The sequence below is a fragment of the Tilletiaria anomala genome, assembly GCF_000711695.1.
Source record: "Tilletiaria anomala UBC 951 chromosome Unknown K437scaffold_30, whole genome shotgun sequence".
Lineage (NCBI taxonomy): Eukaryota > Fungi > Basidiomycota > Exobasidiomycetes > Georgefischeriales > Tilletiariaceae > Tilletiaria > Tilletiaria anomala.
The window spans coordinates 20,329-34,340 of NW_013546992.1; the positions used below are offsets into that span (position 1 = coordinate 20,329).

The 14,012-nt window shown below is 57.6% G+C and overlaps 7 protein-coding genes across 7 annotated transcripts; 5 read left to right on the forward strand and 2 right to left on the reverse strand.

Moving 5' to 3' along the window:
- The first annotated feature begins 6 nt into the window (after positions 1-6).
- K437DRAFT_99345 (uncharacterized protein) lies at positions 7-811 on the forward strand. Its single transcript, XM_013388356.1, has one exon. The coding sequence runs from the start codon at positions 91-93 to the stop codon at positions 511-513; it is 423 nt and encodes a 140-aa protein (XP_013243810.1). The 5' UTR covers positions 7-90; the 3' UTR covers positions 514-811.
- A 332-nt stretch (positions 812-1,143) lies between these two features.
- K437DRAFT_255861 (uncharacterized protein) lies at positions 1,144-1,913 on the forward strand. The gene has a single exon (XM_013388357.1). The coding sequence runs from the start codon at positions 1,208-1,210 to the stop codon at positions 1,433-1,435; it is 228 nt and encodes a 75-aa protein (XP_013243811.1). The 5' UTR covers positions 1,144-1,207; the 3' UTR covers positions 1,436-1,913.
- On the reverse strand, positions 1,862-3,071 carry K437DRAFT_98938 (CoaE-domain-containing protein). The gene is made up of 3 exons (XM_013388358.1): positions 2,962-3,071; positions 2,845-2,874; positions 1,862-2,781 (listed from the first exon to the last, which is right to left on the reverse strand). The coding sequence occupies exons 1-3, from the start codon at positions 2,966-2,968 to the stop codon at positions 2,021-2,023; spliced, it is 798 nt and encodes a 265-aa protein (XP_013243812.1). The 5' UTR covers positions 2,969-3,071; the 3' UTR covers positions 1,862-2,020.
- A 511-nt stretch (positions 3,072-3,582) lies between these two features.
- On the forward strand, positions 3,583-5,763 carry K437DRAFT_267867 (uncharacterized protein; the record flags this gene model as incomplete). Its single annotated transcript, XM_013388359.1, has 3 exons — positions 3,583-3,981; positions 4,069-5,439; positions 5,512-5,763. The coding sequence occupies 3 exons, from the start codon at positions 3,583-3,585 to the stop codon at positions 5,761-5,763; spliced, it is 2,022 nt and encodes a 673-aa protein (XP_013243813.1).
- Positions 5,764-5,871: 108 nt separating this feature from the next.
- Positions 5,872-7,920, reverse strand: K437DRAFT_255863 (uncharacterized protein). The gene is made up of 4 exons (XM_013388360.1): positions 7,538-7,920; positions 7,408-7,421; positions 7,292-7,317; positions 5,872-7,202 (listed from the first exon to the last, which is right to left on the reverse strand). Exons 1-4 carry the CDS (start codon positions 7,636-7,638, stop codon positions 6,030-6,032), a joined length of 1,314 nt encoding a protein of 437 aa, XP_013243814.1. The 5' UTR covers positions 7,639-7,920; the 3' UTR covers positions 5,872-6,029.
- Positions 7,921-8,224: 304 nt separating this feature from the next.
- Positions 8,225-9,900, forward strand: K437DRAFT_255865 (uncharacterized protein). Its single transcript, XM_013388361.1, has 6 exons — positions 8,225-8,331; positions 8,408-8,601; positions 8,700-8,850; positions 8,935-9,008; positions 9,084-9,497; positions 9,616-9,900. Exons 1-6 carry the CDS (start codon positions 8,313-8,315, stop codon positions 9,724-9,726), a joined length of 963 nt encoding a protein of 320 aa, XP_013243815.1. The 5' UTR covers positions 8,225-8,312; the 3' UTR covers positions 9,727-9,900.
- A 1,576-nt stretch (positions 9,901-11,476) lies between these two features.
- On the forward strand, positions 11,477-13,328 carry K437DRAFT_223154 (uncharacterized protein; the record flags this gene model as incomplete). Its single annotated transcript, XM_013388362.1, has 5 exons — positions 11,477-12,101; positions 12,190-12,209; positions 12,303-12,890; positions 12,933-13,094; positions 13,206-13,328. The coding sequence occupies 5 exons, from the start codon at positions 11,477-11,479 to the stop codon at positions 13,326-13,328; spliced, it is 1,518 nt and encodes a 505-aa protein (XP_013243816.1).
- Positions 13,329-14,012: the final 684 nt, after the last annotated feature.

The following is a 14,012-nucleotide window of genomic DNA, read 5'->3' on the forward strand; positions in this document are numbered from 1 at the left end:
ACGCGCTGACGCCTCGCTCTCCGGATGAGGTGGATCACTGTGCGTCCGCCGAGGCGGCACTAACCATCCGCTGGCCTTTGTCCCACACAGATGGGAAGGTGCCTAGCCTATCTACAGTGTGGTGCGTCGCAAAGCTGTCACCCTCAAGACGGTTGTCGAACGCCTGCATCCTTTCATCAAAGACGAACCAAACGTCCTCTACGAGACCGACAGTGCAGCTGTGCAGGGTCTGCTTCATCAAGGCGACGATCATCTCGCAGCAACGCGGTAGCACTCTCCGAGCTTGGTGTTGAACATCACGAGATCGTTCACCTCACCGGCGTCGACAATAGAATCGCTGACCTCACCTTCCGAGTCCCGCCTGCAGTCTTCGCAACGGTCGCACCTAGAAGCGTCCACAGTCCGTTGTCCCTCATAGGGGCACGAGTCTGTCACGCAGCAGAGCGCAGATTCGTTCTGCAGCGCGCAGCGAGGAACGTGCCGCCAAATCGAGCAAGCAGCTCGAGAGCATAAGGCTTTCCATCCACTGACTTGGTATGCGACACGTTGCAATGGTTCCGCCGAAAGGGCGACTTTCTCTATCGTGTCGAGTTCCCGACGGATGATGACGAGCGAGCGGATGCTAGACTGGTGGTGGTCGTGCCTGACTCTGAGATCGAGCGCATCCTGTAATTCATGAACGAGACTACTGCGCACGCACGGGGGGCGGCGGCTTTGCCTCGCTCTCCGGCGCACCTACAAGTTCGCATCTTTGCCTCGAAAGTGGCTGACGTCGCATGCCGTTTTAAAGAGCGTGGAGCCTCCCGCCGCAGCGTGGCGCCGCCGCGCAGAACGGTGGGAATTCGCGAGCCGGCAGCTATGGGCCAACATGTTTAGGTGGATCATGGATACATTTGCCCTATGGACACAGTCTCCACGAAAAGCTTCATCGTCTTGGTAGACCAGGCGTCAGGGTACATCGCCGCCGGTGCAGTTGAGTTCACCTCAGCGCACGGCGCGGCCGCCGCGCTACACGCTCTTTCGTGGGGACCTTATGTTCCGCTCACCGAATTGGCATCCGATAACGCGGTGGAATTCAAGAGCAAGGCGTTGCTGACTATTTTGGCGCTCAGGGCTGCAACGCGTTCCCCCCCCCCCCTCCCTCCAATCTGTCCGCTAACATCATCAAGATGGTTGTCAAGAAGATGAGGAGGGCTTGTGGGCCTGAATGGCGAATCCGCAGTTCATCGCACTGTTGCAGGAAGGCAGCTGGCCTCGTCTGCTTGAAGTGGTTGTGCATGCGTTTAGTACAACTCACACGGAGGCACTGAGAGCACAACCTGGGAACCTGTTCTTTGCCCGCGCGTCCACACGTCTGCCAACGCTCACGCTCCCGACGCCCCTCCCTCCCTCTCGTGCACTTGCATCCCATGAATGCTCTTTCACCGATGCGTAACGCAAACAGGTTCCAACATGCTCCCATCAACCACCGCGTGGGCAGCAGCGCCGCTGACAAGTCCATTTCGATTGACAACAGCAGCTTATGCGCTTCACCGTCGCAGCAAAGGCCACGAATGTAAGCTGGCGGGCGGGACCGAATCTGCTCCGCGCGGAGGGCCCTTTTTTGATTGCCAAACAGGAGTGCGACACCGGGTACGCCCTGGGTGATGGAGCACGGGGCCATTGACTCGGATAACACACATTCTCGTTGTGTGCGGCCCATTGCCTAGCAATGTCACGATTTGGAAAGGGTCCTTTTGAAGGACGGAAACGAGTACATGACCATGCTTGCAGCCATTCCGCGGCAAGGACCCCACCATTGCACATTCACCAGTGTCTCCCCTCGTCCTCTTCTCACTCATGGTCGACTATACTATATGCACCTGGGTGACCCACAGACTTGTATGAATCTAGTTATAACCGCTGCCTTGGTAGAGTGCCTCTGCACCTCTGGGTGTTGGTTTACTGTGAGCGCTGACGGTTGCAACAATATCTGTCGAAAAACTTGTTGCAAAATGGTCAAGCCTTCGTGGCGACGGCATTACTCTGCCTTTGCATCCTCGCCGGCAGTTCGTAAGCGTACAGAGAACTCCCACTCGCGACGCTTGGCGAACAGATATCCCATGAGCAGCCCTACAGGTGGAACGAGCCACGCTACCAGCCATTTTGCAACGCCTGTTACACTTGCAGTCTGTCTGCGCCATCGAGCGACTAAGCGCTGCACTTGCTCCTCTAGCGAATCTTCGTCTTTGGTGCCTGGATTTGACGCTGCCTCGTGCGGCCTAAGGGGCTTTGAATTGTCTAGCACGACGTCTGCATAGTTTTTCTTTTTATTGAGGTCCCACTGTGCGGCCAGGCGGCTCCTCGCGTCTTCCTCCGTTAATCCCTTGTCGGTATCTCGCAACAGCATGCGCTTCAGCTGGTCCTCGGCCGAACACCACACCAGGACCGCTTCGCCGCACCACTTCCACAGGCCAGCTTCAACCAGCAGGGGCGTATCGACCACGACAATGCGAGTGCCACGAAGCCAATACCCGATGAGAAGCCAGACCATGCGCTTGCGGATGGCTGAATGCGTGATCTTGTTCAGCTCCTTGCGCTTCGACTCGTCTCCGAACGCGATCCTGCCAAGAGCGGGGCGATTGAGCGTTCCATCTGGCTGGAGAATCTCGGCGCCGAACGCTTTGACGAGAGCTATGAGAGTGGTTGTCCCCGGCTCCACGACTTGTCGGGCAAGCAGATCAAGGTCGATCAACGGGATGTGGTGCCTCTCTTGTATCAATCGCGACACGGTCGATTTGCCTGCAGATCAAAGCTCGCTTAAGAAGCGAACCCCGAGCATCCTATTCCATAGTTCCTCCTCACCCGATGCGATACCACCAGTCAGCCCGACGACTGCAGAGAAGCAAAGGCGCCCAGAAGCCCGACGAATTAAAACCTCAGCATGACCTCCACAAGCATCCAGTTGATGTTGATGCTCACCGAGCATCGCGTCAAGATCATGAACGAACCGGTCGCAGAACGCTGGAAGCCTTCGTTCCTTTACCGGCTCGTTTGAGATGACTCGAACCGTGTATCGGAAAGCTTGCGAGGGTCGTCGAAGGAGGAAGGAGCTAAAGTTGGAAAGAATGGTCGTATATGAACCTCGTCGAAGCTATGCTCCCCCCTCTCCGAGGCAGGCACGGGAGGAGAGGGCAGCTGGAGACGCGAACCAGTACCACCGAAAGCCGATTGCATGTTTCATTGATTTCAATCGAGTTGATTGTATCGGCGATATGCTCTCTCTATACATGTTGGACATATCACACACGGAACAAGACAGGGAGGCATCCACTCTTGCAGTGGTACCGCAAATTTTAGAAAAGCTTGGTCGCATTAAGCACAGCAGCTGAAGGGCGTTGGACGAGGCGATTGAGAGCGAGCGATCAAGCGAAGACTTTACCTGCCAGACCCCATTTCGGCCCAAGGTCGGTTGTGTGGGTCTCCGCTTCTTCTTAAGTCGACTCGCACGATCGCAAAAGACCGGCTGCATAACATCGTCGGGTTCGACTCTCTCATACCGCTCTGCATTTTGAGCATATAGACTCACACTCTTAAGAGACCATGAGCAACCCAAACAACAACGTCAATTCCATTGGTGGCAATCCAAACGCCTCGCAGTACCGCGCCAAGCTGATGCAGCAGCAGCTCGCTGCCATGCAAGTCGCTGCAGCTGCAGGGGGGAGTGCAGGGGGAGCTGCATCCAATGGAAGTCCAGCGCCAAATGTAGCAGCAGCGAATTCTCCAGCTTCAACTGTTGCCGCTGCTGCTGCGAGGCCGCAACAAATGCAGCAGGGCGGCATCGGGGTAGCTGGCCTACCGCCGGGCATTGCGTCCACGCCTCAGCAGGCGCAGCTCATGGCCCAGGCCATCAACATTCTCCAACAGCAGTTCCCAGCAGTAGCAGCGCAGTTCTTCAAAGACCTGAGAGAAGGGAGGATCCCGCATCATGAGGTGCAAAGCGTGCGTCTTGGCAGCAGGCAGCGACCTTGATTAACCTGCTCAAGTTTATTTGTTATACTGACATCACCATTCTTGTTGGCGTTGCAGCGCGTCGCACAGTTATTGCAAAGCAATATCGGGCCAGCAGGACAAGCGCAGAACCGATCGCTGCCGGTTCAGTCGGGTGCAGCAGGAGGGCAAGGGCCTTCGACACCACTTGCGGCGCAGGGAGCCGCCCGTCCGCCAGCTGTAAGCAACACCCCGGCTCGTCTCGCACAAGCAGCAAATTTGAATCCAGCACAGGCTCTTCAGCAACAATCAGAGAAGCTAAAGAAGCTCCAGGCCATCGGAACCAACCTGAACCAGCAGGTGCATAACTTGCAAACACGTCTAAATGCGCTGCCCGCCGACTCACCAGACCGACAAGGCGTCCAGACGCAGTTGCAAGAGCATCATCGCCATGTGCAGCAGGTGCGTAATGAGTTTGAGCGGCAGAAAGGAATCTTTGAACAGCAAAAAGCAATCCTGCAAGCTGCTGCGGGTCAGCGAAGCCAGCCTGGTACACCAGGATCGCCAGCAGTACGGCCACTAGCTCAACAACCGCCTTCGCAGACGGCGTCACCGAGGGTAGGGACCGGCTCACCGGTGCCACCACCAGCTGCTGCCGCTGCTATCGCTCCCAGTGCACCAGCCACAGGACCTGCTCCAGCTTCGAGCTTGAGCTCGGGACCAAGTACGGGTGCGAACGCCAGGCAAAACAGTGTTGGGGCCGGCAGTGCAGGGCCAGGCACGCCCACAGCCGCAGTTGCGCCAGGCTTAACGAACGGGGTGACCGTGCCGTCATCTACTGCCGGTGGCAAAACGCAGAGTAATGTGCCTCCGACCCCATCGTCCACGACATCCAATCCGCACATTAACAATGCTCTCACGTCCCAGTCTACGTCTGGGACAACAGGGCTACTGAACCAGGTCCAGATTCCCCCGAACCTCGACCACATCCGCCCTTCAAGCGGCATCAATCAACCACAAGCATTCCCGAACGCCAAAGGCGCCCGACCGACGCTCAATCAAGGGTTGGCCAGTGGCAGCGCCATGGTCGGCACTCCAGCCATGCTGAAGCGGCCAGAGATGATGGCGACAAGCCACACAGCGGGCGTCGGAGCTGGAAGTACGACAACTGCATCAACAGGGCCAAGTGCTGGGCCAACTGCAGCAGCCACCGCCGTGGCGCAGACAACATGGGAGGGACTACTCAACGTTCCTGTAGATCGCAGGAGTCTACCTGCAGACGACGGCTTTGGCAATCTGGACGCTGCCGGTGGCGCGAGCAGCGGCATCTCAGGCGCGATCGCGACAGGAGCAGCGACTTCCGGTGGCTCGACGATGCGACCGACCGGAAGGATGATTGAGAAGCGCAAGATTCAGGAACTTGTCGGTGATATCGACCCTACTGAGGTCTTAGAGGGCGATGTTGAGGATGTAAGTTGCAGGTATTTGTCTAGCGCCATTTCATTCTGCGGATCTTTTAACTGGTGCATCCCGGCCCTACAGCTTTTCCTTGAACTGGCCGATGAGTTCATCGAGAGCGTAACACAATTCGCATGCCGCCTCGCCAAGCACCGCAAGTCTGATCGATTGGAAGTGAAGGATATCCAGCTGCATCTCGAGCGCAACTGGAACCTGCGCGTGCCGTTCCCCGGTTCGATGCCGATCGCTGGTCCGCGGCCACGTGGGACAGGCGCCGCTGCGGGTGGAGGACCGGGCGGAGGAGGGGGCGCAGGTGCAGGTGGGAGGGGGGCTTAAGGACGTGCTGTCGCATTTCGAGCATTCTTGTATCATCAGCCAAAAACATATTTTTGCAGGTCGTCAATGCGTGAATCTGGAGCATTTTCAGCGCGCCTAAAAGAAAGGGAATGGGACAACGACCGTGCGTTGTGTGCGCTTTGTTATTGTACAACATCAAGAGAATGAGCAGATTAAAAGACTGGTGGAGGTAAGATATGCGAGCGCAAGTCAAAAAGGTTGCCAAAGCATTACACTTTGCCCGCAGTCCATTGATGCTGCTTTATTTAAAACTGGTGATTGAGTCCATCGCCACCGACGCTGCTGATGCTGTAGTCCTTCTGGACCTGTGCAGGTCCTTGCGAGTATCCGTTGCTGGCCGGTACTGCGCTGCCCTTCTGCAGCCCCGAGCCATATGCCGAAGCAGTGCTGTGACCAGCAGACCGGTGGACATCTTGCAGCTCGCGGTCGAGGTTATCGTCGTTTCCGAATGCGCCGCCGGGTGGCAGGCCAGTGAGCTGGTTGTTGGAACCGCCATACGGCGTGTAAAAGCTCTCCTGCCTGCCGTTGACACCCTCAGCCGTGGTGCTTCTACCGCCATTCTTGTTCTTCTTTCCGCCACCACCACCAAAGATACCTGCAAAGCCGCCCTTCTTGCGTTGCTGCGGCAGCTCCTCGCCAGGTGCAACAGCGGCGCCAAAAGAATCGCGCGAGGCATTGTGGCTGCGCTGCTTCTTTATATTTAGGCTGACACTGCTGCCAGCCTTGCCTCCCCTGGCCCCGCCGAGATGGTAGCGCTCTGCGTATTGCGAGTGCAACGATCGACCAGAGGGAGAGCGTCGAGGGCCGAGATCGTAGGCGTCGTCGTGGCTGCCCATGGCTTCGTCAATGATAGCGCCGGTGACAGAATCGCGTTTGCGATTGTCCACCTTGCTGCCGCTGCTGCTGTTGCCGTTCGGTGCACGGCGAAGGTGATCTGGCTTGGAGTGCGACGCATAGTTCACACGAGCTGCATCCTCTGGACCATCGTCTGCATCGTCGTAGTCGCGCGCTGCGCCATCTGCTGTATCTTCTTCACGCAGAGGATCGTCAGCCCAAGGACTGGGAAGCGAGGTGGAATCCCTGCTCTGCGGCTTTGCCACCTTCTTCGTCTCTCCAGTGAGAGGGTCGACGATGACTTCCTGCTCATCCCATCGCTTCTGCCCATGGTAGCTCTTGCCGCCGATGGCGATCCCGTCATCGTCATAGCGCCCAGCCCAGCCGCGCTTCTTGAGCTTGGACTTGTTGTAGTCCTTGACGAGGCCTGCCTTGACGGCCCACTTGGGTGAGTGCTTGGCATTGTTGTTGTTGCGAATGTTTTGGATCCAGAAATTGTGAAAGTGGCCGGGGATATAGGCTGCCGCGGTGCAGATGATGTTGACCAGCAGGTCCCAGCCGACACCGAATCGAATGAGAACAGCCTGGACATCCGGAGGGCATAGGTCAATCGTTAGTCTGAAAGCGGCACTGGAAAAGTCAGTTTAAGCGCGGGCTACCAGCACATACGCACAATTGGAGGCATGATCCACCCGCAGACTTGATCGGGCAATTATAAGAAGCAGACAAGCGGTCAGTTTTCAGCGCTAGAAGGGCACCACTGGGGATACAGTCAAACCAAGTACGGACCCATGACAACGACGCTGCGGTATGGCAAGTTCGTAGATCAGAAGTGACAGATAGCAGATCAGAGAGAAAGACACTTTGTATCTGAGGAGAACCAGCTAAACCGAAGGGTAAGATAGCGAAGCCGACTCACTGGAACCAATGATGTCGTTTGATTGGGCCCTGGCCGGGTTTGCGCCGCTTGGTGGGCACGTCCACTCGGGACCTCTGCCCCGAGCTGACTATGCCAGACATTCTGCGTTTTGGTTTTGGTCAAAAGCTGGGAGATAAGAATCCAATGTGTAGAGGAGCGGCGACCCGACAGAGGCTAGGCAAGGTGAGTAGCCCGCTTCGGCAATCGCGAGATCGCGTGTGCTTTCCACGCCTGTCCCCTTTGCGAGAAGCTCGGTGTAAAGCCAGCTGTGCTGGCTTCGCTGCAGGATCAGGAGGTCTCCGAGTCGATCGCTGCTACGCTTCGATGATGGTCCCTCAGTGTCGTCCTAGGATCACGGAAATGATGGGAGAGGTGCTCAGTCGACTGTGAGTGAAGATGAGGATAGTGCCCAAGGATGTTCCCTTTGTGAGGTAACCTTGATGGTGTGCGGTGGCGCAGCGCGGGAAAGGCGCAAGAATCACCTGAAAGCTTCAGAAACTTCCCGAAATCTTTGAGTCTTCTAAGTAGGGGGGCGCTTCAAATAGGGTTGTACCTCCCTCATAGCGCCGCGCTCGGACCACACATGTGCTCGTGTAGCAGGCAGCTCTGCAGGTGTTGCCTGTTGCGGCTTTCGTCATGTCCACATCTCCATCTTCCACCTTCGAGGTCCATCTGGTCATACGCAACGTGGTGTGCATCTTCAAAGCAGGTGACGCAGCCCCGCTAAACAGAGCCTCATCGCTCAAGGAAATAAAAGGGGAAAAGGAGGTGCATCATGGCGGACAAGCAGCAGCGTGAGTGACCACAAACAAGACCAGCGACTCACTCCGCCCTGCTGATGTTTTGTATCCGTATCGCACACTGGAATAGTGATCGACATGGGCTTTGCGCCAGAGCGCGTCGACTGGGCTCTGCGTGCGACACGCGGTAAGGGGATTCAAGAGGCGATGGACCACCTTGTCGAGCACAGCGAGGAGCCCGTGCCACCTGCCGAAGAGCAGGCGCAAGGCGCCGACGCCGCAGGCGAGGATGAGGGACTGGCACGGATCGGCGATACGGCGAATGTGCGTTTCTTCTTAGGTCGCATGAGAATGCCACGACCTTCCAATATCCTCGAAGCTAATTTTCTTCTGCCACACCCTGTGGCTCATATGCGATGCAGTCGATCAAATGCACCGAGTGCGGCAAGCAATTCCGGAACCAAGCCTATGCCCAGTTCCACGCCGAAAAGAGCGGGCACACCGATTTCGAAGAGAGCACCGAGGAGATCAAGCCGTTGACTGAGGAGGAGAGAAAGGCGAGACTAGATGAAAGTGGGTCGTGTGCTTTGCTATTTGGCGTGGGCACATCTCTTTGGTGACTAAACAAATGGCGTCTGGGCTCTTGGCCCCACGCAGTGCGAAGCAAATTGGCAGAAAAGCGGGCAAAGCAGGCATTACTTGACAAGGAAGAAGCACGCGCGAATGAGTTGGTGAGCACAGCATAGAACTGATCTCCATTTTTGGCTAGCCCATTGAGTTGTTTCGATCTGCACCCACCCATCCAGATCCGCCGCAAAGCGGGCAAAGAGACGTTGGACGCACGCGAGGAGCTGAAGCGCAAGGAGGCAGAGAAGGATGCAGCGCGCAAACTGCAGGAGAAAATGGCGGACATTGCGGCGAAGGAGCGCGTGCGCGCGCAGATCGAGGCGGATAAGCACGAGCGCGCCGAGAAGGTACGGCTCGAGAAGCTTAAGCGCGAAGGCAAGCTGGATGAGACGGCACCTGTATCAGCTTTAGCAGCAGCACCATCCGTGCCGCGGGCTAGCGGAGCAGGTGCGAATGCAAAGGAGAGCAGGCTGCGCGTCCGGCTCAACACAGGAGAGATGTGGAGCGGGAGCTTGGACGCGGACAGCGGCACTCTGAGGGACGTGGAGCAGAAGGTGATCGCAGATGGCAAGAGCCAAGGGCCGAAGCTCGAGGCAAGTGCTCCTTTCGGCAGAGCAGGACTTGAACGTTTGAATGTCAGAGAAAGCTGATCCCTTGTTCCTCGCTTTTTCCCTTCGTCTGCCTGGATCGGCTCTCCTGACCCATGCACAGCTCTCGACGACGTTCCCGCGCAGGATCTTCACGGAGGAGGAAAAGGGCAGGACGCTGCGCGAGCTGGGACTGGTGCCAAATGCGGCGTTGGAGGCAAGTGCGACACAGTAGATTTGGAAAGGGGGCAGGCCAAGAGGATGCATGTATTTCGGGGCAGAGAATGCGGCCATTTCAGCACGGAGCATGGAGCTGTCACCCGTTCTGCCGTGCTTGCATTGGGTGCTGAGGCCGCAGATGATAGTATGACCCAGTAAGCGACCAAGTCGGTGGCTATGTGTAAACTAGTGGTGACTGCCAGCCGTTACCACTTGGGATGCTGGTTGCTGTCATGTCGGCGTGGCCCAGAGTAGAGATGGGAACACGGGGAACTAGTGAGAGATACTGATGATGGGTCTCGCCTTTAGTTCGGCGGCGTTGCTGGTGCAACCATATCAACCCTACCTTTTGTGTTACCTGGCCAGACGAAGGAACTCCGGAGGTTGTGTCTCCGCGCAAAGGGGGTGCGCTGTTAGAGAGACTGTGACGTGGTGGTGGTGACAACGACGTCGTCCAGCCATCGCTCGATTCCTTACATGGACTGGTGCGAGCTGGGCATCTCCTGGTGACCTCACTGTACAGCCCGCGTGCGACACACCGACGCATGAGACGGAGCGGCAGCCGCACCCACCGCCACAGCGGAAGTTACAAGCGTCTTGCCTTTGAGTCCTCCACTCCATTTCAATTCCCTGACTGCTGGCTGATCCAGTGGCGCCGCGAGCGAGCACGCTGTCTATGGCTCAACTCGCCGCCAACCTTTCCTTACTCCGCTCACGTTTAGTCATACGTTTGACATCGTAACAGCTGCCAGCTCCCGCTCCGCCGCCGAACATCCTGGCTGCAAGTCTCTTCTATACGCACCTGCACGTTATCAGCCTCGCGCTCTCTCGCAGAGCCGCCGAGTCAGCTGCAGTACGCAGTACGCACGGTTGCTGCTGCCTAATCCAACCAGCAGCCGACGATGGCCCAAACGACGTTGAAGCACGAAGAGGAAAGTGGCCCCTCAATAAGCGGCAACACCGTCATCAGCAGCACTAGTAAGCTCAAGCTCGACACTCTCGTCCCCGCAGCCGCCACTGGTGGAGAGCAAGCGCAGTCGCCACCGCTGTCCGAGCAGAGCAAACGCAAAGCAGACAAGCAGCGTGCGTCATTCGACTCGGACCTGCAGCTTAAAGCGGAGGCAGAAGCAATGAATGAAGTTATCGAAATCGTGGAGGCTCCAGACAGCGCTCAGCACAATGGGCAAGCGAACGGCAGCCCTATACGCCACCTCGTCTTGACAAATACGGATCATCCCCTCCTAGCATCTACACCTGGGATAGATTCTGATGCAAGCGGAAACATATCAAACGGCCCAAGAAGTGCAACCAACGAGCAAGAAGCGATAGATCACGCGGGGGATACCCCAAAACAACAAAGACCGAAACCGATCGCCATCTTTGCACGCGACCACGGCATTCTGCTGCCTTCTGACCAAGGCTTCGATGCTCTCGCTTTTGCGCTCGATGAGGGCTTCGAAAGCAATACACCTGTTGCCACGGCGGTGGCGCCTGGCTCACTTCTCATCGAGTGTGCTCAACGCGCTCTGGAAGGGAGCGCGTCGACCTCGTTATCAGCGGGCGATGCACCTGCTGCGCTCACAGACACCGCCACATGCACAGCCACTTCGGTGACGCTAGACGAGCAGATGTTTTCACGCTTCGAGCGAGCACGGACGTCCGGCGCACTGGCGATGCACGATGTGCGCGAGGTGCGCGCTGTGTGCGAGGTCCTTGAGGTTCAGGCCGGCCGCGAGGCGGGCAACGCGCGCAGGAGCATCAAGGACATGTGCCAACGCCTGCGCCATGCGGAGAAGCTCGCGAACGAGGCGGAGCGAAGAGGCGTCGCGGAGAGCGCTGGTACTGATGCAGGCGCGAGCAGCAACGCTACTGCTGCTACAGGCACAGGCGCAGGCGCCGAGCGTGGCGCCGCCGTGGCAGAGCTGGACGATGCGGCAGCTGTGCGGCGCAATCTGCTGCTGGGGGTATGGGCCTCGTACGCGCACCTAACACGCGGGCGCAAGCTGATGTTCTTCTTCCGGCTCGGCCTGGCGCTAGCGCAGGTGGCCGTGTCGATCGTGATTCTGGCGCTGCCCACGAGCCTCGGCGACAGCTTTGCTGCAGACCGCTCGGGCATAAATGGCGGCGCCGGCGGGGGCGACCCAACGTGCGACCCAGAGCCTCTGTTCGCCTGGCTCTTCTTGCACATGCTCCGCGTTACCGTCGCACTCCCGCTGGACGTCTACCTTGGCCTGAGCCCACACCGGACGAGCAGGGCGCGCAGGCCCAACGCACAGGGCCTTGAGGAGCGCGAGCGAGCGCGCACTTTCGGAAGCTTGCTTCTCGATCGCAAGATCAGCAAGATCTCCGACCTCATCAATATTGTTCATCTGGTCCTGTTCATCGTCGGCAGTGAGTGCGCAGCATTCCTTCCTTTGTGCGCGGGAATTGGTATGCTGACTCGTGGCCGGCTTGCCGGGGGCACTATATGCGCATGTAGACCATATCGTCTATTCCAACGTGAGTGTTACCCATTCCCCGTCAGGGGAATTTGTGCCCACTGCCCACACGTGAATCGCTGATATACATGCACGTTCCGCTCGCCTCGCGCAGACTGAATGCTCCCGCGCGCCTGCGGACTCGGTCCCACTCTTCTGGACGTCGTTCAGCATGCTGTGCATCACCTACCTAATCATTCTCGAGATACTGCTACTCGTTTTTGCCATCGTCTTCTTCCTTCCGTGTGTCATGTTTGCTATGCGCGCTCTCGGCCTAGGCGAGCGCCTGCAGGGTAAGCAGCCGCCCACGTCCAAGGTGCCGCAAAAGGTAGCGGACGCGGTCAAGCTGGTGTACTACACACCAGAGGAGGTCGTCAAGGAAACAGAGCAGGCCACCGACGGGGCTGCAATAAGCGCCGAAGCGGCAGATAATGAGCGCCCGCCTGCATCATCTGGCGCCGAGGACCTTTCCACGGTATCCAGCGGCGCGGCAGACGATCGCGAGTGGGAGAAGACGGCACCGGCAAGCAAGCGCCGCGTCGGCGGTGGGCTGGTGCGCCTCTTCCGCGTTCGACGACATTCTGCACGCCACTTCCAGCGTGCCGACATCACGAGAAGCAGCAGCAGTTGCAGCGACAACAACCCCTCGCGCGTCGACGCTAGCGCAGGCATGTGTGCAGCAGCAGCAGCGGTAGTGCCCAGCGTCTCTGACTCCCGCACCACCAGAGGAAACAGTAGCAGGAAGAAGAAAACTCCGAAGCTCAAGTACCCGCTGCATGCACTGCCTGCGCATCGCGCAACGTGCCCGATCTGCCTGTGTGACTTTGAACGCCCCGAGGAGACGCTCGCGAGGGAGGGCATGGAACCGGAGCCACTGCGGCTCCTCGATTGCGGGCATACCTTTCACGTGAGTGCTTGTGCTGTTAAGAGTTACGATTGGAGAAGTCAAAAGAGGGTGATGGGAGCTGACACGAGTGTATGCGCTTCCCTATCTCTTCCCGCTTTGGACAACGAACAGAAAAGCTGCGTGGACGAATGGCTCACGACGGTAAGTGGGCGCTGTCCCGTCTGTCAGAAGCCAATCCGCAAGGACAAGGTCGGCGCAGGCGCCGGTGCTCAAGACGGCGCTACGGAGGCGTAGCGACTGCCTGGTTATTTGCATGCCTTCCTCTCTGTCTACAAGAAACCTTGCGCGCATGCCAACGCGTGAACATGGATGGGCCCTAGACTTGACCAGAAACGAACTATTCTTCTTCCTTGGCATTTTGGATCACACATACATACCTATCTCGTTTAGCTATCGCACCGATCGACTCGCTGTATTTGTTCACTCTGCTCCCCCCATATGTGTCCTCGCACGCCTCGCTGAAAGGCTAGCGCCCACCGCGCTTTGATCAGCAGCCGGACATGCCTGACTCCACACACACAATATATATGTTATAACCCGTAAGTAGCACGGAGGGCAGCTGGCACAGGCTATCCACACCCTTACTCCATCGGGAACAGGGGGCACATGTACGCGAATCAATCACGTCTACGCCTCCCACCGTGGCCGCTTGCAGGATAGAAAGGCCTTTTCAGGACTTCCGAAAACTGCCTTATCTATTCATGTATAGACCGGCCCAAGACATGCTGCATGTCATCCTCGAGGCCAACAGCTACAGGCAAGCAATGCGGCGTGAAGCATGAGCGAGTGAGGGTTGGATACCATCATGATTCTTACGATATCGATGCTATGATGGTCACTCTTAGGAAAGTTTTTCTGGGGCCGAAGTGGCGAAATTGAAGTGGAAAGATGAGTCTGTGATAATATAGACGCGACGCA

What these genes read in the sequence shown, in the direction of transcription:
- K437DRAFT_99345 (XM_013388356.1), top strand. Translation starts at nt 91, where the DNA reads ATGGGAAGGTGCCTAGCCTATCTACAGTGTGGTGCGTCGCAAAGCTGT.
- K437DRAFT_255861 (XM_013388357.1), top strand. Translation starts at nt 1,208, where the DNA reads ATGGCGAATCCGCAGTTCATCGCACTGTTGCAGGAAGGCAGCTGGCCT.
- K437DRAFT_98938 (XM_013388358.1), bottom strand. An exon ending in GACTGGTGGTATCGCATCGG is followed by an intron (nt 2,782 to 2,844) that starts GTGAGGAGGAAC and finishes TTTGATCTGCAG; the next exon opens with GCAAATCGACCGTGTCGCGA.
- K437DRAFT_255863 (XM_013388360.1), bottom strand. Translation starts at nt 7,638, where the DNA reads ATGTCTGGCATAGTCAGCTCGGGGCAGAGGTCCCGAGTGGACGTGCCC. An exon ending in GGTGGATCATGCCTCCAATT is followed by an intron (nt 7,203 to 7,291) that starts GTGCGTATGTGC and finishes CCGGATGTCCAG; the next exon opens with GCTGTTCTCATTCGATTCGG.
- K437DRAFT_255865 (XM_013388361.1), top strand. An exon ending in AAAGGCGAGACTAGATGAAA is followed by an intron (nt 8,851 to 8,934) that starts GTGGGTCGTGTG and finishes GGCCCCACGCAG; the next exon opens with TGCGAAGCAAATTGGCAGAA. An exon ending in AAGCACGCGCGAATGAGTTG is followed by an intron (nt 9,009 to 9,083) that starts GTGAGCACAGCA and finishes CCACCCATCCAG; the next exon opens with ATCCGCCGCAAAGCGGGCAA.